Consider the following 26,290-nt stretch of genomic DNA (forward strand, 5'->3'; position numbering starts at 1 on the left):
CGGTAGACCCGTTTGGGTAATTAAATATTTGTTGTGTGAAGTAGGTAATTTAGGTGGATATTTGAATGTAAATATAGCTTTTTTTATATCTTAAGTACTCGTCATTTCTCTACCGCATCGTCGTCCAGTCAATTTATAATAGGTAAGCTACTACTCCTCATAGATTAAAGACAACATTGCCCCAATCCCAATCTGGTAGTCAACGATCTAATAAAACTACAATCAACATTCCGTTGATGAAAGCCACCGGTTTACGTAGTAAACGCATATAGGTAGTCCACGTCCATCTAACGCCGAGCTACCCCCGACTGGTCCGACGGCGGGCCCGTTACTCCTCCGAGCTAACAGTTCTGTAACCAGCCTCCAAACGGGCCACTTGTGAACTTCATTTACTAAGAATGTGCTGTGTGTGTTCAAAAATGTGCAGAATTCGACGACAATAGACCGCAAACCTTCGATTTTAGAGTGTTCCGCTTTACCAGATAGCGCGTTTAGCCATGACCTATGTGTTTGGGGGCATTGAAGTCTTACCAAGGATTGACTAACTAAAGAATGTGCCGTGAAATGTGTTCAAGATTGTAGTGTATAGGATGACGCAAACCGAACCTACAAACCTTTTGAGTACCTATTCGGCCCTGTCATAATTTCATACGGCGTCTTTCACGTTTACCGTACATGCACTTATGGGATACTGCAACCCAACCAAGTAATACTAAAGAATGTGAAAAGTGAACCTATCTTACGATTTCGAGTGACCTGTAACGTTAGCCCATGCGTGTTCGCTTCGCTCCAACGCCGCGCAGCTCTCCCGAATCCTGCGGCTCTCTCTCGTGCACCTCTTGCGACTCAACATGCCAGCTACCGCGTATCTCACGCCGGCAGCTGAACCGGCATAGCGCGCCGGTGGCACCGAGCGCGAAAATGCCAACAATGCCAAGGTCGGCAAGCGCCAGGCTGCCAAGCGCGCCGAGCCGGCATCGCCGGCGGCCCACGGCGGTGCGCGGGCTGAGGGATCTGTGCCTGGATGTACTAGTGCGAAATGTAATTAGATTTATTAACACTACATTCAAAACTGTTAACACTACATTGTTTATGGCCTTGTTCTAGTTAAACAATAGGTGCGTCTTGCAGATTGCAGTGCGAATGCAATTTCTGTGAATAGTTATTTTGTCTAGGGCAGCCTTGACTTGGCCCTATTTGCTTAAATATGTATAATATAGGGACTACATATCTAAATGTATGTCGTTTGCTCTGTTTATGAATGATAAGAATAATTACATTGCACCTTGCTTAGTAGTTTAATTTCTTACATCTGCAAAAAATAGCTTTATCATTAGCTATCTACATAAAGTACAATTTAATTATTAGCAGAAAGATTCCACTTGCATACCTAGATTATTTTATTAGCCAGCTCGACGGCGTCTTTCTACAGAATCTACCGTAATGTGCATGATATCCAGAAACAAGACCTGTCTAATCGAGGTCATCAACATAGCTAAATTCAAGAATCTAGTTAGAATCACCTGGGGCATCATAAATCGTTAACATTACGATCGCAATGAATCATTTAATGCATTTATTTGTATCATTAACTTAGCCGTCGATAGTACGAAGGTCACTTAACTGTACCGCGGTAATGCTGGCCGGCTCATTATTAAAGCCTACTCGACCACGACAACGCAACGTAATCTAATATGCGACTAAGCAATTTGCAAGCCTGTACCACGACACACTTTCCGCCGGCTGTCAGCCAGCTGTCCAATTCATTACGTCGCAAGCACGCAAGCGCTCGCCGAAGGTGCGAATCAAACCGACGGTGAATATCGCGTAATTTGAATAAGCTTGAAAGCGAAATGGCCGGGTCACGAAAGATGGCTGATACAATTGTGCAGCATTCATTATATTATGTCACAGTTATGCTTTACAGCCTGCGAGCGTGATTTTACGTCTGGTTGCACTTTTATGCCGTTTGGTAACTTACTCCTTGGAAGTAAGCCAGTAGGAAATTGTAACGCATTTAATTTAATTTAAACTTGCACAATGATCGAAAGTGAAGCGTCGTAATAAATCTGGTTCAATTAATATTTTGATGACTTTCACAGTCGTCTTGGATGATTAGAATTGGCATTCTTTACATAACTTGGGATGGGAAGATGCTATCATACGAAAATTAAAATTCTAGTTCCCATGGCTTCTTTATGTGCGGTTTTATCTTAATTCATGCCAGTTGCGAAACAGTTAAGTAAAACTAGTTTTCGCGTATATTTTCTACTGCCGGCTTGTAGCCATACAAAATTACGACGAAATTTCAAAACGGAATGTTATACGAATTGACACTTCAATTGTTTTAAAGCATTTGATAATAATGCACGCTTGAGTTAAATACGTGTGGCCATGGTCTTCGTTGTGCATGATTCTTTCGGAACAAGTTACCTAACTCAAAAACAGGCTAAGGTTTCAACGGTGCCGTCTTAAACCCCAATACCGAAACTGCTCAGTCTGACAAATAAATGTTATTTTTTGTTCCGATTGACCTATACTACTTATACAACTACTCATAAACGAACTTTCTTTCTAAGTCTAACGTATACCTTTTCTTCACAGCCCCAAACCTTTGCCCTCCAAATGGGCACCGGCGACGAAGAGGGCGACCCGGTATGGCCGCGCGAGGAGCTCGGCCCCACCGGCGTGGAGGACATGACGCGCCTCCACGACCTGCACGAGGCCGCGCTGCTCTGGAACCTCAAGCTGCGTTACGAGCAGGGGCTCATCTACACTTACGCCGGCTCCATACTGGTGGCCGTCAACCCGTACCGGCCCGTGGATGCGCTGTATGGACTGCAGACTGCGAGGAGGTGAGGACTAACAAAATATTTACGCACAATAACTGAGAATTTGACTTTTTCTTTCTCATGCTCGTATTTATTCCATGATTCATAACTGTGTTGTATAATTGCTCGTTGTTTCCAGGTACCACGCAGCGGAAGCCCTGGGCGATCTCCCCCCACACCTGTTTGCCATAGCCGCGGCTGCGCGCGCATCTCTGCCGCACCCGCAGGCCATTCTCATCTCCGGCGAGTCCGGCGCGGGCAAGACGGAATCCACCAAACTAGCAGTACAGTTCTTGGCTGCAGTCGCCCCTGCTCCACCAGGCCGAGCGCCCGTCTCCGAGCAGATTCTCGAGGCAGCACCGCTGCTAGAGGCCTTCGGAAACGCTAGAACACCAAAAAATCACAATTCTAGTCGATTCGGGAAACTTCTAGAACTGTATTTCAAAGATGGCGCGCTGGCCGGCGCGCGAGTAGCACATTATCTACTTGAGAAGTCGAGAATAGTCACGCAGTCCCCAGGAGAAAGAAATTATCATGTATTTTACGAGCTACTCGCTGGTTTAGACGAGGAGCAAAGGAAAGCTAGGGGTCTTCTATCTGCCGAGCATTATTTTTATTTGAATCAAGGAGGCGATTCAGGCGGAGCAGGCGCGGGTGCCGACTGGTCCGCTCTTTGTGGTGCCATGCAAGTGCTCGGCATTGGAGACGCCGAACGAGAAGACATTATCAGAGTATTAGCAGCTGTTCTTCACTTAGGAAATGTTTATTTTCATAGAAGACAGCTTCGACATGGCCAAGAAGGTGTACAGTTAGGTGGTGGGGCTGAGGTGCGTTGGGCGGCACATCTTCTGAAGGTCCCCGCGGAAGCAATGGGCAGAGCTCTGACCACCCGAGTGACAGCGGCCCGCGCCGAGCGCATGAGGTCGCCTTTACCAATCGATCAAGCTTTAGACGCCAGAGACGCATTCGCTAAAGCACTATACTCATCATTATTCAACTGGTTGGTCCTTCGAATCAACTCGATCGTACACCGAGCGGGTCTACACGACGCGCACAGAATATCTCTCCTCGATATCTTCGGCTTCGAAGACCTGGAAGAGAACTCATTCGAGCAATTATGCATAAACTTTGCGAACGAAACGCTGCAGCACTATTTCAACAAACACATTTTCAAATTGGAGCAACAAGAGTATCAGAAAGAGAGGTTGGAGTGGTCAAATCTCGCGTGGAATGATAACTCTCCGGGTAGGTGTTGTTTCTCTGATTTGTGCTTTAATTCTATACGGATATGTTCTGATTTTGGTTGCATTAACGTATATATCTATGGACTGGCCTTACGGGCACTAAAAATGGTACTAGTTTAGCGGTGTGACTCACGAATTCCAGCCAATCGTGCAGTCTAACGGCCTGGCCACGACATTGGTCTAAGGCGACTGGCGGGGCGGCTGGCGGCGCGGCAACCGCGAGCGACCGCCAGGCATGCCACGTACTTTCAGTAGCGGCGGCAGCGACTAGAAGCGGCTGGGACGTAGACGTATTTAAAACATGTTTTTTTTTTCAAAAGTGGCACTTCAGTGCCTAGAATATATTTAATTGTTTGTCAATGGGTGCATGGGCTAAATACAGGACGAGAAATTTATTTACATCTAGTTTAGTATTTTATATTATATTGTGTATAGAAAGCACCCAAAAAAACACGAGTACACAAGAATGAGTGTGGAGACGTTACAACATAATTAAATACGCGAAAGTACATTTAAAATTTCAATAATAAACGCTTCCGTGTTCATGTCGCTCGATAAAAAAACAAAATGTTTTGTTCCGCACGCCACCGCTCGTTCCGTCTCGCCGCCTAGGCCGGTCGCGCCGCTCTAAAGTCGTGGCATCGCCCGCGCTGCCCGATACTAATGTTCGAGTCGCGCGCCGCCCCGCTCGCCGCCGCCGCCGGTCGCCCGGTGCACGCCGCGCGCGTTGCCGCTCGGCGACAAGGCTCGTGGCATGCATTATGCGTCGCCGGGTTATTGTTTTTGCGACTTACCGCCGGTCGCCGCCGCCGATCGCCTTAGACCAATGTCGTGGCCAGGCCGTAACGCAACTAGTTGCGACCAATAGCGCGCGTGATGCGAACTCATCAACCAATCGCGCGCGTAATGCGAACTCCTCAACCAATCGCGTTGTACCGGTGTCACACCGCTGTACTGGCCCATGTCATGCCTCATTATATATCTATGTCAATGTTTGATTGGGTTTGCAGTGATCCAGCTCCTGAGCAAAAAGCCAGTGGGTATCCTGCACCTGTTGGACGACGAGAGCAATTTCCCGCGCGCGTCCGACGCGTCCTTCCTGGAGAAGTGCCATTACAATCACGCTCTCAACGAACTGTATTCGAGACCCAGACTGGGAGCGAGTGAATTTGGTGTAAGTCGCTTATAACCAACTATTCTTCTAACCAGTTTCATTGCGTTAATGGTACAATTTACGATTTATCACTAAAAACCTCAGTAACATAAAGTTGAGATTCATTTACATGAATGAGAGTAAATTAGAAATTAGAATTATGATACGCATTGCAAATATACCAATTTGTAATTAAGTAGTTTAGTTTAGAATAGTTTCGATGATTTGTTTGAGAGTAAACGGCGAATGTCATCACGTTGTGTAATTTTGGATAACGTATTAAATATATTAAAAACGGGTCACTCACGTATTTTAAGTTAAAAAACGCTCGACATGTTTCACTCCGTACCGAGGAGTGTCATCAGGAGTTTGCGTTGACGGATCGGCGCAGACTGCCGGCCGCAACCCACCGCGCCCGATGACTCGGCTTTTAATATGTCTGTGTCTCACGATGGTTTGAATAATGTTTATAATTCTTATGTCATCACTCGTCAATTTCGAGCAATCTGTTCTTAACAATCGACCAAAGCTGTTTATAAACATTAGGTAACCATTTTATAAAATGTATTATATTCGTAGTGTATCAAATCTTAATCAGTCAATTGTTTCGTACAGGTGAAGCATTATGCCGGCCAAGTGTGGTACAACGTAGAAGGGTTCCTCGATAAGAACCGAGACGCGTTGCGCGGCGATGTGCTGGAGCTACTTTGCTCCAGCGAAGTTCCTTTGGTGGCTGAGATGAGCGCGCAGCTGCGGGCGCAGCATGATGCGAATAAAACACTTCCACGTGGGGCCAATGGCCGCTTCGTCACCATGAAACCAAGGACGCCTACTGTCGCTGCAAGGTCAGTAGAAGTCAAATAGATCTGTATGAATGCTAGCTGCTCTGCTTCCGTGAGAGATGAGCGCGCCTTCCATAAATTGCGGGTGTATGGCGCCAAACCCTCTCTGGCCTGTCCTCAAAGCCCTGCACCTGCCCGGTTAATCGCAAGAAGCCAATTATCACATCTATTAGTGATAAGTATGACTGCCAAAAGTCGACTATGTGTTGGCGTTTTTATTTGTTGTATCCTAAGTACCCTTTACAAGACCTTTACAGTACATAATACATAATGGTCCTACTTTCCGTGCGTATATCAAAAGTTTAAAGGGCCATATGTACTGTAAAACGTTGTAGGTACGATACACGTGCGAATAGGTAATTCGCAACTCGTGTCGATTTAAAACACTCCCTTCGGTCGTGTTTTAATTTATCACCACTCGTTTCGAATTTCGTCTTTTCCGCACTTGTATCGTAAATAACTATTTTAATTTATTAAATAGCTAACTGGCTACTGGCATAGTTTCATGCGAGATGTTTTATGAATCAGATCATCAAGGATCGCTTACAGAAAACTGTGCATAAAGGCGGGATTCCACCAGTGTGCGGCTCTGTACAGCACAAGCATAATCAGTACAAAAATGCTTGTGCCGCACAGTGCAGCACACTGGTGAAATCTCCGCCTTCGCAACGATTAATCTTAACCTTCATCTCATCCCCTCCAGGTTCTCCGACAGCCTGCACCAGCTGCTGGACTCCATGTCGCGCTGCAACCCCTGGTTCGTGCGCTGCATCAAGCCCAACACCGACAAGTCGCCCATGAAGTTCGACATGCCCTGCGTGCTGGCCCAACTGCGGTACACCGGCATGCTGGACACCATCAAGATCCGGCAGACCGGATACCCGATTAGGATACCGTTCCAGAACTTCGTTGATAGATATCGGTGAGTGTCTCGTGCCCATGTCTTGAAGTCTTTTATTGTTGTCAAGCAACTGACTGTAGTCTCACCTGAAGACATGTTTACACAAAGGAACACGAGGAAGCGTAAATTAGCACAGTCGCCATACGTTTCCAAAATCGTTCAAGGCGTCCTCTAGGGTCCAACAGAAATCTGAATACTTTAGTTTGAAATGATATTTGCGGTTAGATGTCTTTTATAATTTTTGATGTGTTTATTTTGCTTGTATGTAAATTCCATGTTGACGTGTAAAAGTGCCCTTGTGCACTATTTGCTGAATAAATGTTGATGTTTGATGAAGAATCAGAGCATAATGATATAAAATTAAATTTTGAACAAATCAATGGATATCTTCACATAAACTTGCTTCAGAATGTATTGATGATTACACATGTTATGTCATTTCTATACCTAGCGTAACCTGCGTAATACCACAAGAATGAGTGCTATGCCTGACGGATGTTCCAAGCGGTATGTTAATACCATAAATGCTGTTCCAGGTATTTGCTGAAGTCAACTCCGGCCCGCTCTACGCCGTATCGAGAGATATGCAACTCCATACTCGCCGAGATGCCACCCACCGGCGCTGGTATGTTTCCATTTTAATAATCTAACATGCGTAACGAGAGACACATCTCTTTGAGTCACAATTAACTGTTTTTCATTGCAATTCTATATCATAGAAGTCATGAGATATTTTTTGCAACTCAGATTATTGCTTGATTTAAGTGCCTACCCCCGAAAGCATCTAAAGAGCCGTGACAATCAGTTTTCTTATTTATTAACTATTAGATCGTTCTAACATATTCTAGCTATAGAAAGGCAGATAACGTAATTTCTATGTTCGTGGCAGCCTCTTGCCTACCGCTCCTCGAAGCCAACTTGATAGAGGGTGATAGCGGACACTTTCATCAGGGAGGCACCTAACGACATCTACCATAAAATTACTATAGGTACTATGTATTAAATACCTGTTTAGGTGTTAGACCTTAGCCAACTAGAAACGCTCGCTGTTTCGTAATGCTACCAGACCCCGTCGCCAACATGCCAATCGTACGCTCCGTAGCGAACGAAACCCGTTGCGTTTCACTGTCGCACTAATATGGAAGAGTGATAGAGAGACAAAGCGTTTCGTTGTCGAAGCGTTAGCGATTGTCACCTTGGCTAGGCCGGCAGTAAAGCTAAATAGTTAAATACCATAGCTCTCATGATCGATGTCAGCAGCTACAAGTAGTTATTATCTTTTCGAAAAGTAAAGGACTGCAGTAGGCGGCAGGCTGCGTGTTGTATTGCAACCAAATTGATCCGCCCACTGCTGTTATTGTGTGTAATGAGCACAATCATTGTCTTTTGCAACTCGCATAATGAGCATCGCATTCTAAAGCTCATGTGTTGCTACAAAATTGGTAAAACTGAATCTACGAAAAAACCTTTGCATAAGTAATTGTTCGCATAAGTATGTGACTTATAAAGTCAGCGACCGCATCTATCTGTTTGTATGATTTGTATGCAGGATTCTTTTAAGTGGGTACCTATTAGTTTGTGGAAGTAATATTGATATATAACTTTTGGGCACATAGGTATTTTACGCTCGCAATGTCACATGTAAACTACTACTACTACCCTAAGTATAACATCTTAAGAAAGTAGTTAGTTAGTTCAGTTTTTTGGGAACTAAAAAAATATATATTTTGTTTTATTCATAATGCTGTAATAATGAATATTTCTAATGTAATTTTTAATGCCCACTTAAGTTCGCAATTTATTTAATGGCGGATGTTGTTAGTAAACCATAAGGAACGGCTTTGTTTATTACTCGTAAATAAATCAAAGATCGCGTCTATCTAGATGTGCCCACGTGTTAATAGGCATGCTATAAATGTAAGTAATGTGCACATCAATCCTTCACAACGAGTTTTGAAACCAGCTGATTATCCACTTTCTACTAATTGATCGAAGCAGTTTGGTTCAGTCACGGCCTGTTCACATTCGCGTATCGTTGTCCAATGCTTTAAACTATTTCCTTGTGAAAGAATCCTGAAGTGTTCAAAATCAAGTGACGAAAATGTGTTATAAAAAAAACCTACTGTCTTAAAAAGTAGGTACTTATTATCTTGTTCAAAGGTCCTGAAACTCATCTGAACGCCGAAAAAAGTGTAAATGCGTGATTAAAAGCCGCGTTAAAAATGATTACAGAGACAAATGAACGTAAATCATGATCTAAAATATAATCTTTACTTTTCGTGCTTTCGCTAGGCGGTATGTGAAAAGAAAAGTGCTCCATTAAGACTTCAAGCTGTCAGATAGCGGGGAGGGGTTCCGCTCGGCTACGTATTTGTTGCAATTAAAATTCATTGAAAATATGCTTTTTTGAGCCGCCTCGCGTTTGTATCGTTTCTAAGCAAGATCCTCAGACTCGATACGGATTTATTGCGTTTCAATAATATCAACAATTCAACACCGAGAGGAACTGGTGAGTTATCGTGTTAGAAAATGATCGTAAAATTTATCGAGCGGCGGATAATGTGTTTATATTAATATTCAATAGTAGAGTATTTTTATGAGGAGCAAATTGGCATTCCTTTCGTAGCTTCCTTGCGTGTGATATCTTGTTTCTTGTCAGAATATTCGCAAATATAATGATTGCCCCTAATATAGGTAACTGTTGGATACCTACAGAAAACTAAACGGCCTTCGTGGACATTAACTAACAAGCATTGTTAATATTCGTTTAGAAGATCATCCCTTAATGATACATCAATAATGTATCCTCCTTCCTAATAAATAATAATCTATTGCGTCTGCTCTCGCTTCTGAAACATGTTATGAGAGAACGATAATATTCTTTCTAAGTTAATATGTGGTATTATCTATGAAAAGGGACCTTATTGTCGATGGCGCTTACGACACTAACATCGATGAGCACAAAACGTAGTAGTTTAAAATTGGGGATTCTGGCCCATTTTAGTTATTTTGAGTTCCAATTTAGCAATTAAGTTTCTTTGATTACTGGAACATTCAATGTTGCTGTCTATCCAATGCGGAGGTCAATTTATGTTATGTGACGCTGATGAACTTATCAGTCATCGGGTTTAAAGGTCTCTTTGTAGTTTTTTATAAATAACTCGTAAACGGTGACCTGTAGCAAAAATGTTCTGATACATAAGTAATCTGCGTAAAATTGTCTACATTAAATATTCTATACACTTTTTCGCTAGGATCAGTATTTAAAAAAATATTTAAGGTAAAAAGTTCAATATGATCAATTGTTAATATTTTTTGTAAATAACTCGTAAACGGTGGCCTGTACCAAAAAATGTTCTGATACATAAGTAATCTACTTAAAATCTACTCACACCAGAGGATGCTGAAGACCGGACGCTTAGCTAAAACGCTAGGTTGAAGGAGAAGAAGATTGATCCTAGTGAAAAAGTGTATAGAATATTTAAGGCGCTCTTATACTCGAGTTTTACGTTTTCAAGGGGGTGAAGCAGACGAGTGGTAGAACGGGCAGGCGGGCGCCCCGCGCGGCGCACCGCACCATTCCCGCGCAGCACGTCTACGTCCTTATTCTGACGACATCGGTATTCTGAATCGTCAGTTCCGAGATTTTTAGTTCGGCAATTAATATTGAAAAAGATTTATTAGTAAATTCGAATTTTGATGAGTACTTAATGAAATTAAAAACCGGACAAGCGCGAGTCGGACTCGCCCACTGAGCCCACCGAGGGTTCCGTACTTTTTAGTATTTGTTGTTATAGCGGCAACAGAAATACATCATTTGTGAAAATTTCAACTGTCTAGCTATCACGGTTCGTGAGATACAGCCTGCTGACAGACGGACGGACGAACGGACGGACAGCGGAGTCTTACTAATAGGGTTCCGTTTTACCCTTTGGGTAGGGAACCCTAAAAATGGTAGGTAAGACGGTGAGGTCGGTGAGTGTACCTAAATAATTATTAATTATATGTATACAATATGAGTGTATACTTGACTGATCATGTTTTTGTAAAAATCGATTTCGACTGGCAAAACATATTATTTTTTGGCAACCGGGTTTTTTAACCTAATTAGACCCCGCTGAATCCGAAATTGCCGGTTGATTGATCGAATTCTTGACTGGAAGTGAGATAGTTGATATTAAAGGTCCCTTTTTTTTAGTTTTTCGTAAATAACTCTTAAACGGTGGCGCATAGCAAAAATTTTCTTAAACATAAGTAATTAGCATAAAATTGCCTACAAGAAAGATTCCGTACAATTTTTCGCTAGGATCAATATTCAAAGAGATATTAAGGCGGGAAAGTTAATTATAATCACTTTTTGAAGGTCTCTTTTTTTAGTTTTTCGTAAATAACTCGTAAACGGTGGCCAATATAAAAAAATTGTTAAACGTTAATAATCGACACAACATTTTCAATAAAAAAAGATTTAGTACATTTTTAGCAGGGATCAATATTTAAAAAGATAATAAAGAGGGAAAGTTAATTATAATAAATTCTAAGGTTCCTTGTTTTTATTTTTTCGTTAATAATTTGAAAAGTATGACTCATAGCAAAAACAAATTTTACACAAATAATAAACATAAAATTTCCTACAAGAAACATGTAGAACACTTTTCGCTAGGATCAATATTTAAAAAGACAAAGCATCCGGTAAGTCAATTATAATCAATTTTAAAGTCCCTTTTTAGTTTTTTGTAAATAACTCGTAAACGGTGTCCCATAGCACAATAGGTTTTTATGAATAAATAATCTCCATAAAATTTTCTGCAAAAAACATCTGAACACTTTTCTCTAGGATCAATATTTAAAACGATATTAAAGGAAGAAAGTTAATCACAATCAGTTCACAGGTCGCTTTTTTTTTCGTAAATAACTCGTAAACGGTTGCAACGGGGGCAGTTGCAAAAAATATTATACATAAATATTGAACATAAAATTGTCCACAAAAAAGGTTTTGTACATTTTTTCGCTACGATCAATATTTAATGAGGTATTAAAGGGGGTAAGTTAATTATAATCAATTTCCAGGTCCCTATTTTAAGTTTTTCGTAAATGACTCGTAAACGGTGGCCCATAGCAAAATAGGTTCTTAATGTTAACTAACCCCCCTTGGCTAAAAAGTGGCCTCCATGTTTAAAATTCATTTGTTTACGTAAGATGTCCGTCTTTGGGTCACGAATTTACATGTGTGTACCAAATTTCAACTTAATTGGTCCAGTACTTTTGAAGAAAATGGGCTGTGACAGACGGACAGACAGACAGACAGTCGCACGAGTGATCCTATAAGGGTTCCGTTTTTTCCTTTTGAGGCGGGACCCTAAAAACTAAAAAAAGTGACATGTGAATTGATTGTAATGAACTTTCTTCCTTTAATATCGTTTTAAATATTGATCCTAGAGAAAAGTGTTCAGATGTTTTTTGCAGGAAATTTTATGTAGATTATTTATTCATAAAACCTATTTTGCTATGGGACACCGTTTACGAGTTATTTACAAAAAACTAAAAAGGGACTTTAAAATTGATTGTAATTAACTTACCGGCTGCTTTGTCTTTTTAAATATTGATCCTAGCGAAAAGTGTTCTTCATGTTTCATGTAGGAAATTTTATGTTTATTATTTATGTGTGATCAACAGGGTAAAGACCGGTAGTGATCACCGAATCGTAAGAGGCACACTGAATATCAATATTAAACTTGAAAGGTCCAGCCTGATTAAGTCTACGCTCCGACCTACTCGAGCCCATGTTCAAAACCCCGAAAGCTTTCAACTCGAGCTCTCTAACCGCTTTGCTTGCCTAGAGAACTTGGCTTCAGTGGACGAAATCAACGACGGGCTAGTGGAAACTGTCCACACAGTAGGGTCTAAGTTTTTTAGACCCCGCCGTAAAGATAGACCTCAGAAATTGACCGAGCAAACCTTAAACCTCATGGCTGAACGACGCTCGCTACAGTTGCAGTCTCCCGATGACGCGGAGTAATATAGGCAGCTCAATAGACGTATATCTAAGTCCTTGCGACATGATCTTGCGTCTCTTTAATACTAACCGTATTAAAGAGACTATTGAGCGAAACCAAGGCTCCAAAGTGTTCGCAAAGGACAAAGCAACGCAAGCAAAGCAAGGGTCTATTGGGCAAAGCCAGCTGACAAAGCTGAAACGGGAAGATGGCAGCATAGCGTCGAGCAAAGCGGAGGTTTTAGGTGAGATCGAGAGGTTCTATGGACAGTTATACACTTCGATCGCAAAGCCCGTTGACAGCTTGGTAGGAGATCCAAGAGCCAAGCTGTCCCGACATTATACCGAAGATATCCTGGACATCAGTCTGTACGAGATTAGGATGGCCCTGAAGCAGCTTAAGAACAACAAGGCGCCGGGCAAAGACGAAATCACTTCAGAGCTTCTGAGAGCGGGTGGAACACCGGTACTTAAAGTCCTCCAGAAGCTCTTTAATTCCGCCTTGTCCGAGGGCATAACGCCTGAAACATGGAATAGAGGCGAGGTGGTGCTGTTCTTCAAAAAAGGTGATAACAACCTATTGAAGAACTACAGACCCATCACGCTTCTGAGCCATGTCTATAAGGTGTTTTCAAGGGTCATCACGAAGGGTGTCATTCTGAATCCCTAACAACGTTTGTCCTAAAGTCACTTGCCCTAACTGGTTTGTCCTAATGGGCACATGCCCTAACGATCAATTGTCATAACGATTATTTTCCATAATGTAAGGTTCTGAAAAATGGTTAGGTTTTAGAACTTGCTGCCACAAAAGTGGGTTAGGTTAGGGTTAGAACTGCGACCCTCGCAAAAAAGAAAATATGCTTAATGACATTAGGATAAGAAATCAATAATTAGGGAAACCAAAATTAGGGTTTTTAGTGTTAGGACAACTGATCATTATGACAAACAATATTAGGGAATGCAAAGATAGGAGAAAAGACTTTAGGGATTCAGATATAGATCCCATCACGAACCGTCTCGAACACAGACTTGATGACTTCCAGCCTCCCGAACAAGCCGGTTTCCGAAAAGGCTATAGTACCATAGACCACATCCATACGCTGCGGCAAGTTATACAGAAGACCGAAGAGTATAACTTGCCATTATGCTTAGCGTTTGTGGACTATGAGAAAGCCTTCGATTCGGTGGAAACATGGGCGGTGCTTGAGTCTCTTCAGCGATGCCATATTGACCATCGGTACATCGAAGTGTTGAAGTGTTTGTATAATAACGCCACCATGTCGGTCCGAGTACAGGAGCAGAGCACGAGGGCGATTCCATTGCAAAGAGGCGTAAGGCAGGGAGACGTTATCTCTCCGAAACTGTTTACTGCCGTAATGGAAGACGCCTTCAAGCTCCTGGAATGGGAAAGACTTGGCATCAACATTAACGGCGAATACATCACTCACCTTCGGTTTGCCGACGATATCGTAGTCATGGCAAAGTCGATGGAGGAACTCAGCATGATGCTCGATGACCTCAACCGAGTTTCACAACGGGTGGGCTTGAAAATGAACATGGACAAGACGAAACTTATGTCAAATGCCAATGTTGTGCCCATCCCAGTCTCTGTTGGGAACTCGGTACTCGAAGTTGTTGACTCGTACATCTACCTAGGACAAGTAGTCCAATTAGGTAGGTCCAACTTCGAGAAAGAGGTCAACCGCCGAATCCAACTCGGTTGGGCAGCGTTCGGGAAACTACGTAATGTCTTTTCGTCCGACATACCTCAGTGCCTCAAGACGAAAGTCTTTAATCAATGTGTGTTACCAGTGATGACTTACGGCTCCGAAACGTGGTCTTTCACTATCGGCCTCATCTCAAAACTCAAAGTCGCTCAACGAGCTATGGAGAGGGCTATGCTCGGAGTTTCTCTACGTGATCGAATCAGAAATGAGGAGATCCGTAGACGAACTAAAGTCACCGACATAGCCCACCGGATTAGCAAGCTGAAGTGGCAATGGGCAGGCCACATTGCACGCAGAGAAGATGGCCGATGGGGTCGAAATGTGCTCGAGTAGAGACCACGGACTAGCAAGCGCAGCGTAGGACGTCCACCCACAAGATGGACAGACGATCTTGTTAAGGTCGCCGGAAGACGCTGGATGCGGGTCGCTTCCAACCGGCACGTATGGAGGTCCAAGGGGGAGGCCTATGTTCAGCAGTGGACGTCTTATGGCTGAGATGATGATGATGATGATGATTTATGTGTAAGATTTGTTTTTGCTATGAGTCATACTTTTCAAATTATTAACGAAAAAATAAAAACAAGGAACCTTAGAATTTATTATAATTAACTTTCCCTCTTTATTATCTTTTTAAATATTGATCCCTGCTAAAAATGTACTGAATCTTTTTTATTGAAAATTTTGTGTAGATTATTAGTTCATTTTTTTTATATTGGCCACCGTTTACGAGTTATTTACTAAAAAACTAAAAAAAGGGACCTTTAATATCACATATCTCACTTCCAGTCAAGAATTCGATCAAGCAACCGGATTCAGCGGGGTCTAATTAGGTTAAAAAACTCGGTTGCCAAAAAGTAATATGTTTTGCCAGTAGAAATCGATTTTTACAAAAATGTGACCAGTCTAAATTATTCAATTTGATTAATTTTATAGCCTTTTAAAATATGTTTACACAATTTATCAATCGTGACTGAATTCCGGATTGGTTAGATGGGTGTGTGCCTTTGCTGCCCAACTTGTTATAAAATGACAATATGACGGACGAATGTCTGAAATGTCACCGTATTTAAGAATTATTTTGCTTTTCTTCGTAAGTATGTTGAAAAACATTGTGTGTATAACATATTTGCATATTTATACTGTGATTACCCATTTTATGAAACGTCCGCTAAACTAGCACAGGTCCGACGCTGACAGTGGTCACGGGCGTACTGGCGTGAGGAATAGGCGCAAGGTATTGCCGCGTAGGGTGTAATTTAGTAGGCAAAATGTTGAATTCATCAAATGATGAATGAAAAAATTAACGTAGCGATAAAAGGACAAGCAATAATGAAGATTTACTTAAAAGCTATCGACTGAAGTAAGTTTCATATACATTTTCGTCCTAGTACTTCTAACATAAGGAAATAAAGACAGTGTTAGGCATGTTTTCAACTTAATATTCTATCGAGAAAATAATGAGCCGTCGTGTTTCTGACAAGCAATAACGTAGTTCAAGGACTGAAGTTATACATACTAGAAAATAATGCTTGAAATCCTTGTAAAAGTCTGTAAATATGGTGACAAAAAAGTGCATTTTACTACACACCGCGCCTTAATGTAGACAATTTGATGTAGATTACTTATGTGTCAGAACATTTATTGCTACAAGTCACCGTATACGAGTTATTTATAAAAAACTACAAAGGGACCTTAAACCCGATGACTGATCAGTTCATCAGCGTCACATAACATAAATTGACCTCCGCATTGGATAGACAGCAACATTGAATGTTCCAGTAATCAAAGAAACTTAATTGCTAAATTGGAAATCAAAATAACTAAAATGGGCCAGAATCACCAATTTTAAACTACTACGTTTAGTGCTCATCGATGTTAGTGTCGTAAGCGCCATCGACAATAAGGTCCCTTTTCATAGATAATACCACATATAATATTTCTAGAATCTTCAGTTCTGTTTCCCACTGACGTCCAGTTTTTGCGGGTACGGTTTTTTGCAGCTTTCAGTTTTCTGTAGTATGCATGCAGGATCCCGCAAACAGAATCCTCGTGTGAAAGTTACTATATTAGCACCTATACTACTAAAACGGGATCCTGCAAAAAACCGTACCCGCAAAAAACTGGACGTCAGTGGGAAACAGCTCTAAGGTGTACAATAAAGTGTATTGTACTTTAGTGATATTTTATGAGACAATGATACTCATATGTCACCTTAATATTCCAGGTGGTGCGGACTACCAGCTCGGCGCAGCGCGCGTGTTCCTACGAGAGGCGCTACACCGAGCGCTAGAGCGTGCGCGCGCAGACAAGCTGCGCGCTGCTGCCACCGCGCTGCAGGCTCGCGCCCGTGGATTCCTCGCTAGGTACGATCATAACAAGTTTAAAAGGTGGTGCGGATTACCAGCTCGGCGCAGCGCGTGTGTTTCTACTAGAGGCGCTACACCGAGCGCTAGAACGTGCGCGCGCTGATAAGCTGCGCGCTGTTGCTAATGCCACCGCGCTGCAGGCTCGCGCCCGTGGATTCCTCGCTAGGTACGAACATAACAAGTTTAAGATGGTGCCGAGACTACCAGCTCGGCGCAGCGCGTGTGTTCCTACGAGAGGCGCTACACCGAGCGCTAGAACGTGCGCGCGCAGACAAGCTGCGCGCTGCTGCCACCGCGCTGCAGGCTCGCGCCCGTGGATTCCTCGCTACGTACGATCATAACAAGTTTAAAAGGTGGTGCGGATTACCAGCTCGGCGCAGCGCGTGTGTTTCTACTAGAGGCGCTACACCGAGCGCTAGAACGTGCGCGCGCAGACAAGCTGCGCGCTGCTGCCACCGCGCTGCAGGCTCGCGCCTGTGGATTCCTCGCTAGGTACGATCATAACAAGTTTAAAAGGTGGTGCGGATTACCAGCTCGGCGCAGCGCGTGTGTTTCTACTAGAGGCGCTACACCGAGCGCTAGAACGTGCGCGCGCAGACAAGCTGCGCGCTGCTGCCACCGCGCTGCAGGCTCGCGCCTGTGGATTCCTCGCTAGGTACGATCATAACAAGTTTAAAAGGTGGTGCGGATTACCAGCTCGGCGCAGCGCGTGTGTTTCTACTAGAGGCGCTACACCGAGCGCTAGAATGTGCGCGCGCTGATAAGCTGCGCGCTGTTGCTAATGCCACCGCGCTGCAGGCTCGCGCCCGTGGATTCCTCGCTAGGTACGAACATAACAAGTTTAAGGTGGTGCCGAGACTACCAGCTCGGCGCAGCGCGTGTGTTCCTACGAGAGGCGCTACACCGAGCGCTAGAGCTTGCGCGCGCTGATAAGCTAATATGTAAACTTATTTAAGAGCTGAGATTTTGTCGATGAAGTATTTCCATGTAGGTACCTAACCTCTGGTCTCTCCGTGTCAGTTCGATACGACACGATGTTGACTTTCCTTTAACACATTCAGTACCAGCGCGAGCTACGAGCGTAGCCGATAACACGGGAAAACCCGTATGTAGCGAAAAGCGAATATGTTAATGTCTCTTTCAAGTTCCTCGACTTCCTTTTTGCTGCAATTGAACTAACCTATTCTCCTCCCAATTCCAGAAAGCGCTACAACGCAATGCGCACGTCAGCCGTCAAGATCCAGGCGTTCTGGCGCGGGCGGCGGCAGCGGGCGCGCTTCGTGCGCGCGCGGCGCGGCGTGCTGCGCGCGCAGGCGCTGGTGCGCGGCCGACAAGCGCGCAAGCGAGCCATGCATCTGCGCGAGCAGCAGCGGCGGCGGCAGGACCTGCAGATGCAACAAGCCAAGTTAGTATTTATTTTCTTTACTACATATCATAAAGTTATATAGAAATAAATAACAAGTATAAAAACTAGTCCCCCGAACGCCAGTAAATATGACGATTGTAACAGCGCCGAAATAACATAAATTCATGTGAACAAAGTTTGTTTAGATGAAACAACACTTCGTATGACTGAACGTATTTCATGGTTCCCGATTGGGACAGTGTGGGGAAGCCTAAACCGTCTTGTATCATGATAGAAGGCCTGCGTATAGCAGTGAAAGGTATGTAAGTATGTTTTGATTTTATGTTTCCTGTATATTTTCAGGCGGCGAGCAGCAGAGCAGAAGGCCAAGGCAGAGAGCCTGCAAGTGCTAGAAGTGCCGGCCGAGTTGGCGTTCATCTTGTCCAAGTTGGACGAGTGGCAGCCGCCGCACTCCGAGAGAAATATGGCCAAGGTATAACCGGCTTAAGAACTGCATAAACAGAACAGCATCACAGATCCGTCGTCTATCCGGACCACTCGGGTCATAACATTTTTCTTTCAGAATTTACAAAAGTAATAGAACATTTTACGAAACCACCGAAAATTTAAAGCGAGCTCATTATATGTCCAGATGTCGCCACTGACCCACTGCTCCTTAGAAATTACTAACAGCAATAACAGCAACGATTTTCAAGATATATTCAGATGTATTCTATTTAATAATTTCAGCATATATACGTCCCACTGCTGGGCACAGGCCTCCTCTCATGCGCGAGAGGGCTTGGGCTATTATAGTCCCCACGCTAGCCCAATGCGGATTGGGGACTTCACATACACCTTTGAATTTCTTCGCGGATGTATGCAGGTTTCCTCACGATGTTTTCCTTCACCGGAAAGCTAGTGGTATATATCAAATGATATTTCGTACATAAGTTCCAAAAAACTCATTGGTACGAGCCAGGGTTTGAACCCGCGACCTCCGGATCGATAGTCGGACGTCATATCTACTCGGCCACCACCGCTTCTATTTACAAGATTATAATCTTAAATTAAAGATGTCTGTTTTCCAGGTGGCAGGCGACGTGTACGCCGAAGACGAGCGCATCCAGCTACCACGAGACTTACAGCAGTTCGCCTTCGCCAAGTTCAGCTCCGTGTACTTCGCGGACGGCGGTCAGCTCAGTCCGCGCAAGCATCCTATCTCGAGGCCCTTCCTTGCCAAGGCCGCTGTCAGGTAACTTACTTAACTCTTTTTACATTAAAAAAAAAAAACAGAAAGGTATTGCGGCGAATTTTTACTATAGGGGTGCAGGAAAGATGAAGTTCAGAGAAGTAAGTGGAAGCATATCAGTTATGGCCTAAGTACAATTCGAACACTGTCCTCGGAAGCAAATGTTCACTCCTCTTTGCGCCTTATATCCAACCACAGCGCACATGAGGCACCAAAACCACGTTTTTCGTGTTCGAAATAGATTTTCGCTTTTAAAAGAGTACAATTTTTAACGTTGTTTTATTTTTCCAGGGATCAAGATTTTAACGATGCCGTGGCTACGTTCAAACTTATTTTGAGATGGTGTGACGAATCTGCTGCCGGCAACGAAGCTAGACAAAAGGTAACATGCTATCCTAATTTTACTTTTAACCAACTTTCGATCTCATCTTTGATTCAGTTATACCACTATTACCACTCGTCTGAAAACCCCCTTATTGCCTGTTACCACTAAATTTATTATATCTTTTATTAGATCTTGGCTGACTACATAGCGTCCCGAGGCTTAGCCTCCAGAGGCCTACGGGACGAGATCCTGGTGCAGCTGTGTAACCAGGCCGACGGGGACTCGGCCGAGCGCGTGTGCCAGCTCATGGCGCACTGCCTGTCGGCCTTCCAGCCCACTCCGCCGCTGCACAAGTGAGTCTGTAGTCTAAGGCTTAGGAGAAATAAACTAAACAACTTCTTATTACTAGTAGTAATTTACTACACCCCAGAGTCTAGATACATTACTCCTTTCGCCGTTGCTCTTGCTGTAAATTAATTTAACCTGAAGTGAATCTACCACCACAAGCGTCATTTTGTAGTCATTTGATGTCATTCAACTTAGATCGGTGAATAGGTGACGCATCTTTCAACCGGCATTCTTTTTTTAAGCAAGAAAGTTTTAATTGTCTTTTAACTGAAACATTATCAGGCAAAGTAAGTAAGTTATTAAACAGGCAAAGTATTATGATTATGATCATGTTCTAAAGAACTTAAAAACTAAATCAATATGATAAATGTCTCGATCTATAAGAATATACTAAACTGAGAAACTTTAATAGAATGCTTCAACATTTCCTAACCAATTGATATTATTACAGGTATCTGGTCCGCTTCGTGTCCGAACGTGGTCCCCCGCGCGAGCGGGCGCAGCTGCTCCGCCTGCTCGGCTGCTCGGGCGCCGGCGCGGCGCGCGCGGCCGGCTCCGCGCGGCGATGCCCTCCTACCTTACTGGAATGGCGGTCGCAGAAGACTGACGCACGCCCGGCTTTGCCGCTACGGTTATACGATGGTACAAAGCAATGCTTGCAAGCGTATGTTTTTACGGTCGTTAAAAGGTGGTATTCCATCTGTCCAATATATTGGTCCAATGTCATTGCGTCTCACTCTCTCATTAAAGCAAAATGTGAGACAAAATACACATTGGACAAAGAAATTTGACAGGTAGAATACCACCCTTACGCGCCAGAGTGGCAAACGCGTATATATTATATGCCCGTCTAGTTTACTAGCCTACTAGAGTGACGTGCTTAACAGGAAAGAAACGCTTCCTGCGATGCCGCTCGGATTTTATCACGATACCTGATTATTATCAAGCATTTATTTAAGGCTTACTTTACTCCGCGTATTCATTTCATCTTATTTTTTAATTTTTATTCAAATAATAGGGTATTTTCCTACTAGTCAAATCAGTTACTTTTTTAGAACTGTCAAAACGATTTGCTAATATGAAATCTTATTATATGAAACATTACATCGTGACGTCACGGAAAACTCGCCTACTTTTTATATTTCTATCCGATTTATTAAATAGAACTTGTGGTTAAAAATAACTCCTATCTGTGTTTTTCTAATAATTATCTGGTGCTTTATTTCATGCATGGCATGGTGTAAAAGAATTATTTTAAATACAGTATAATACCCTATTGTAGGTGCTCATTTAAAATGTCCCTTAATATCAAACTATCAATTCCCATTATCCCACAGATTCAGTCCACCACGTGTGCGTGGATCCGTGGACATCGTGCGAGCGCGCCGCCGCGGCGGCCCTGGCGGCGGCCGGCGTGGCGCGCCGAGCTACTGGGTGGTCCCTTACGATGGAGCATAATGGACAACTCACCGGTATGTCTTCCACAAATATATTTTTTTTTTGTACACTTGTTACACTGTATGGCGGCCTTAACTACATACGTTATGTAGGTACTTGGGTATGACGGTTATTTACATACTAGCTTTTGCCCGCGACTTCGTCTGCGTGGGATCAGTAACAGCCGCTAGAGTAAGTATAGCGCCTGGATAAAGTGTAATAGCAATCATTCAATTTGAGCCTAAATTTAATTGCTTACATCAATTATCAGGCATTTCATTAACTCTCTCAATTCCATCCCCTATTGACTCTCTATATAGGGATGATTTCCGGCATAATAAAATTCCTATGTCCTTCCACGGGACTCAAACTATGCCAAATTTCAACTAAATCGGTTCAGCGGTTTATGCGTGAAGAGGTAACAGACAGACAGACAGACACACTTTCGCATTTATATGGAATTCCATATTAGTATGGAAGTATGGATTTTTACAAGTTTTATCAATTTATTGAATAACATATGCACTAGAAAATTAAACTTGACTACAACTTGAACGATACAATAGCTTAACCTTACAACTTGGTTATTCACAGAATGGGCGGGCTGCGAGTTCGCATTAGACGCAGTAGGCGAACTGGAAACTTGGGCAGCGTTACCAACCACCCGCAGCGAGCCGCTCCGAGGCGCCGGGCGCGGCCACACGCCCCCCGCCCCTCCGCCGCGGGCTTCTGTAGAGCCGGAGAGAGCCGAGCGCTCGCCCGCCGCCAGGCCGATGGTAAGAACACTGTTAGAGTGAGCTAGTCTGTGGGTGCACTCTTCTAACCCACGCCGAGCGCGGATGCACACCCCTCGCCCCTCCGCCGCGGGCCTCCTTGGAACCTGAGCGAGTCGAGCGCTTGCCCGACGCCAGGCCGATGGTAGGTGGACTATCGACAGCAAGGCATTGATGCAAAGCCAAGAGGCGAAAAGGCGTTCACTGTTCAGAAGATTCCACTGTATATTGCAACTATCACAGGCTACGGGTAAGGGTGGTATACCACCTGTCCAATTTCTTTGTCCAATGTCAGTGTGTCTCACTCTGTTATTAAAGCAAAACGTGAGATACATTGGATAGGAATACCACCTGAACATTTAAATAGATTTTTTTTCCATTTGATTTAGTTTGATCTATTGTAAAGTCATGTCTACATACCATCTTTCTTTGATCATGATCTATCCCTAATATAAATGTTAAACACATTTTTATTTATTTCGTTAGGTACTCCCACCAGAACCACCAAAATCACGCTCACCAAGCATTAGCCGCTTACTCCAAGACTCCATGGACGACGGCATGTCGGAATACACCTGGAAAATGGAGAGGGAAGAGTCCCACACCCTCACCAAGCACAACGACTACTCCAGAAAAGTCTCCCACGACATCCTGTCGCGAGAATCCGCGCTCAACGAGAGATACTTCGAGCAGAATTCAGAGAAAATACGCAGCAGATCTTTGGATAATTTGCTAGGTGACAACCCTGTGCCGCAGCCGACCAAGCTGGCTGATTTAGGGTTGTCGCAATCTCGTCTAAACGACCGATATCACTCGGTAGAACGACTAGGCGGTGCTCCTAGCGTGTCCAGTAGTAAAGGAGCTATGGAGATGGAATATGGAACCGGTTCCAGGGTTCTCCCGTCCCGGTATATCAAGAGTCAGTACGCGGGCAAGAGGGCGCCTGCCGGCAGTCAGTCTAGTCGCGCTTATATTGAGAAGAGCTCGGAATTTGGCGGTGTCAGGTACGAAATTTTGTATTGCAAGTTTTATAAATCGCGTGCTTCTTTTTGTTTACTCTGCAACCTACTTTAGACCGCGTTATAATATTATATATGAAGTAACACGGTGACAGTGCATACCTAACTCACGTGCGATAAGTAAATGTATGTATTTAAGTATCAACATTACTGACTTTGAATTATTTTAAATACTTATCTGAAAGAAAATAAAAAACAATGCACGGTAGCTTTAGATCAATTTAACCACCACTATGTTTTACCATTTTTCTTTCTTCAAGGTATGGATGTAAATACTTTGATAAGATGGATTTAAATACGTTTTGAGTATGAAAATTGTTACTGAGTTTTGATTTTTTAGGTTATCTAATCGAAATTTAATTGAAGTTGTGTTATATATTATCATATTAATTAGCCTTTTCCTTGTCTTTAGGTCTTCAGCAATGTCAGACACCTCCGAAGCCCCGTCGCTAGCGTCACACGTGCGTCGCGTCCGTGTGCCGTCGCAGGCCTCCGACGTGGACCAGTTCCTGGACGACCTGTTCTCGCCCGTGCTCGACCCCAACATCGACGAGCTCTCAGACGCGCGCTCCCTCGCCGCCAGCATCAAGGGAGGCTCATACAACCAGTTCATTGACACCGTCCTCAGCTGCGACTACAACGAACAGCTACACGCGTTGGACAACTCTGCAGTGCGCAAGCTGATCAAAGGAGGTGGCAAGGAAGATAAAGAGAAAAGCAGCAGAAAGGAATCCAGCGTAGATTCTGTCGATGATTACATAACCAATCTCTTCGACCCGATCTTCATGAATGACAGCTTAAAAAGATTGACAGATGGAGAAGGATTGTCTGGTGCGATTAAAGGAGGTGGCGTCACGCCTCGAGCGGCCTCGGCTAATACTTCAGCGCTTAGCTTCAGTGCCATGTCGCCTATATCCATGCCGGCTACGCCTGAAGCGTTAGCGGCAGCGTTAGGTCTTCATCTACCACCGTCTGGTACGGTGGACATGAATGTATATCATCAGAATTTGCAGAGGGCCTTCTTACAAAGCGCAATGGCTCAGAATCTTCAGATTCAGCAGCAGCTTTTAGCTCAGAATCAAGCGTTACAGACCTTGTTAGCAGGTCAGGTCGTTGAACCTTCGGAGTCGGAGCCGACGTCGCCAGTGCGAGCGTCCACAGTTGTTCACGCTCAAGTACATTCACCTCCCAGGCTGTCAGTGACAAAATCTAGACGAGAATCCAATGAGAGCTCCTCCACGGGCGCTCCACCGCCGCCCCCTCCACCTATGCCTCCACCGCTCCACGCCACCGACCCCTCCGAAGTCCGCGGCTTCATGGATCCCTATGGCCGCGCAAAAACTGTGCGCATCGGAAAATGGCGGTGGCCCCCGCCTAAAGATGCCAACGGCCAGGACATAAATCAAGACTTTACTAAGTTCAAGCTACGTCAAATACAACGGAGGCATACTCCGCAGTCGCAGACGAATGGCGAGCTTGAACCACGTGGCAGATCGCGGTCGGATGCCTCACCGAGTATAGAATGGGAGGAGTTTGAAGTGGACGGGCCCGTTGTGTCTCCGAGCCGGGAGCCGCCATCGCAGCGAACGGCAAGAAGGAGTTTCGAGATCGGCGCTCAGCGCCCTTCGCCTGGAAGCGTTGGCAAGCTAAAACTTAGTTCAGAGATGAGACAGAGGTTGGAGCGCGTCACAGCTAATCACTCTGTCCGCAGCACGTCATCAGCAGCGGAAACTCCGCGCACAGTCAACAAGCTAGAGGACACGAGGAAGTTAATGTTAGAGCGACAGTTAGGAGGTGGCGCAAGATGGGACGCTCCTCCACCTCCGTTACCTCCAGCACCGCCCGGCCCGGCGCCGCCTCCGCCGATGCAACCACCTACACCTCCAGACAGACCCGCACCTCCGCCACCTATCCCTGAATCATCGTCTTTTGCTCAACTTCGTCGTGACCGTGATACGTTCGGCGTCCATCAGAATAGGGAAGCCGACGACAGACACGCGTTCTTAGCCAACTGGAACTCGAGGCGACGAGACGAGCCTGATTCTGGCTCTCGGGACGATTTGGCTACTCGTTTCTTAACGGCCGACCGAAGGGAGCACCGCATTCGTGATGAATGGGGCGACGAATCCGACATCCGTAGCTTCAACGATGACAGACAGCATAGAGACGAGTGGGACTCCGAGTCTGGGTTAGACGCTCACGACAGACGAGACATGAGAGACATGCGCGACAACTTCTCTGGTCGTGACGCTTCAGAAATATACGAAATACATCCGACGAGAGCTGAGCGTCGGAAAGAAAACGGCCATGATGATTTCGACCGCAAACGGTCACCATACTCCGACGATTTTGAGAGGTTTGACGGTCGAAAGAATTCCCGGGATATGCTAGTTGGGCGAGCGCGGGATAGCCCGCGATCGGACGCAGGATACAATGACAATGACACCGCCAAACGCGCTACGTTCAAGACACATATGGCCCAGAAGGAACGGGATCGAAAGATGGAGGCGGAGCGAAGGCATTCCGTATCAACGCATGTTACGGATCGGACGGAACACATTGAACGTAAGTACCAACATATTTGTAAGATAAGCAAGAATTCAAACCACGCGTACTTGTTGCCTTGCTGGCGCTTTTCGTTTGCGCCGGCTATAATAATGCATGATTTTTTCGTTCTGCTTAGTTCAATGTAATGTGACCCATATTTCTTCTGGTACTTACGGTATATTTTGCCA

General features: G+C 44.3%; 3 protein-coding genes across 3 annotated transcripts in view; 1 reads left to right on the plus strand and 2 right to left on the minus strand.

Annotated features, from left to right (window-relative positions):
- The window catches only part of LOC134791716 (uncharacterized), a 498,190-nt gene that overhangs the window by 392,491 nt on the left and 79,409 nt on the right, over positions 1 to 26,290 (minus strand). The window lies entirely within an intron of this gene.
- Positions 1 to 26,290, minus strand: part of LOC134791766 (large ribosomal subunit protein eL22-like) — a 375,980-nt gene that overhangs the window by 318,821 nt on the left and 30,869 nt on the right. The window lies entirely within an intron of this gene.
- LOC134791773 (unconventional myosin-XV) overlaps positions 1 to 26,290 on the plus strand; it is a 161,281-nt gene that overhangs the window by 71,692 nt on the left and 63,299 nt on the right. Inside the window, exons 3-19 of the mRNA XM_063762928.1 lie at positions 2,605 to 2,855; positions 2,971 to 4,076; positions 5,086 to 5,249; positions 5,844 to 6,073; positions 6,774 to 6,992; positions 7,508 to 7,596; positions 16,915 to 17,053; positions 18,258 to 18,461; positions 18,765 to 18,894; positions 19,493 to 19,656; positions 19,945 to 20,035; positions 20,168 to 20,331; positions 20,778 to 20,968; positions 21,664 to 21,798; positions 22,358 to 22,539; positions 23,023 to 23,540; positions 23,968 to 26,120. Coding sequence (XP_063618998.1) covers positions 2,605 to 2,855; positions 2,971 to 4,076; positions 5,086 to 5,249; positions 5,844 to 6,073; positions 6,774 to 6,992; positions 7,508 to 7,596; positions 16,915 to 17,053; positions 18,258 to 18,461; positions 18,765 to 18,894; positions 19,493 to 19,656; positions 19,945 to 20,035; positions 20,168 to 20,331; positions 20,778 to 20,968; positions 21,664 to 21,798; positions 22,358 to 22,539; positions 23,023 to 23,540; positions 23,968 to 26,120 — 6,130 coding nt within the window. The remainder of the gene's footprint in view (positions 1 to 2,604; positions 2,856 to 2,970; positions 4,077 to 5,085; positions 5,250 to 5,843; positions 6,074 to 6,773; positions 6,993 to 7,507; positions 7,597 to 16,914; positions 17,054 to 18,257; positions 18,462 to 18,764; positions 18,895 to 19,492; positions 19,657 to 19,944; positions 20,036 to 20,167; positions 20,332 to 20,777; positions 20,969 to 21,663; positions 21,799 to 22,357; positions 22,540 to 23,022; positions 23,541 to 23,967; positions 26,121 to 26,290) is intronic.

Source organism: Cydia splendana, chromosome 6, assembly GCF_910591565.1.
Source record: "Cydia splendana chromosome 6, ilCydSple1.2, whole genome shotgun sequence".
Lineage (NCBI taxonomy): Eukaryota > Metazoa > Arthropoda > Insecta > Lepidoptera > Tortricidae > Cydia > Cydia splendana.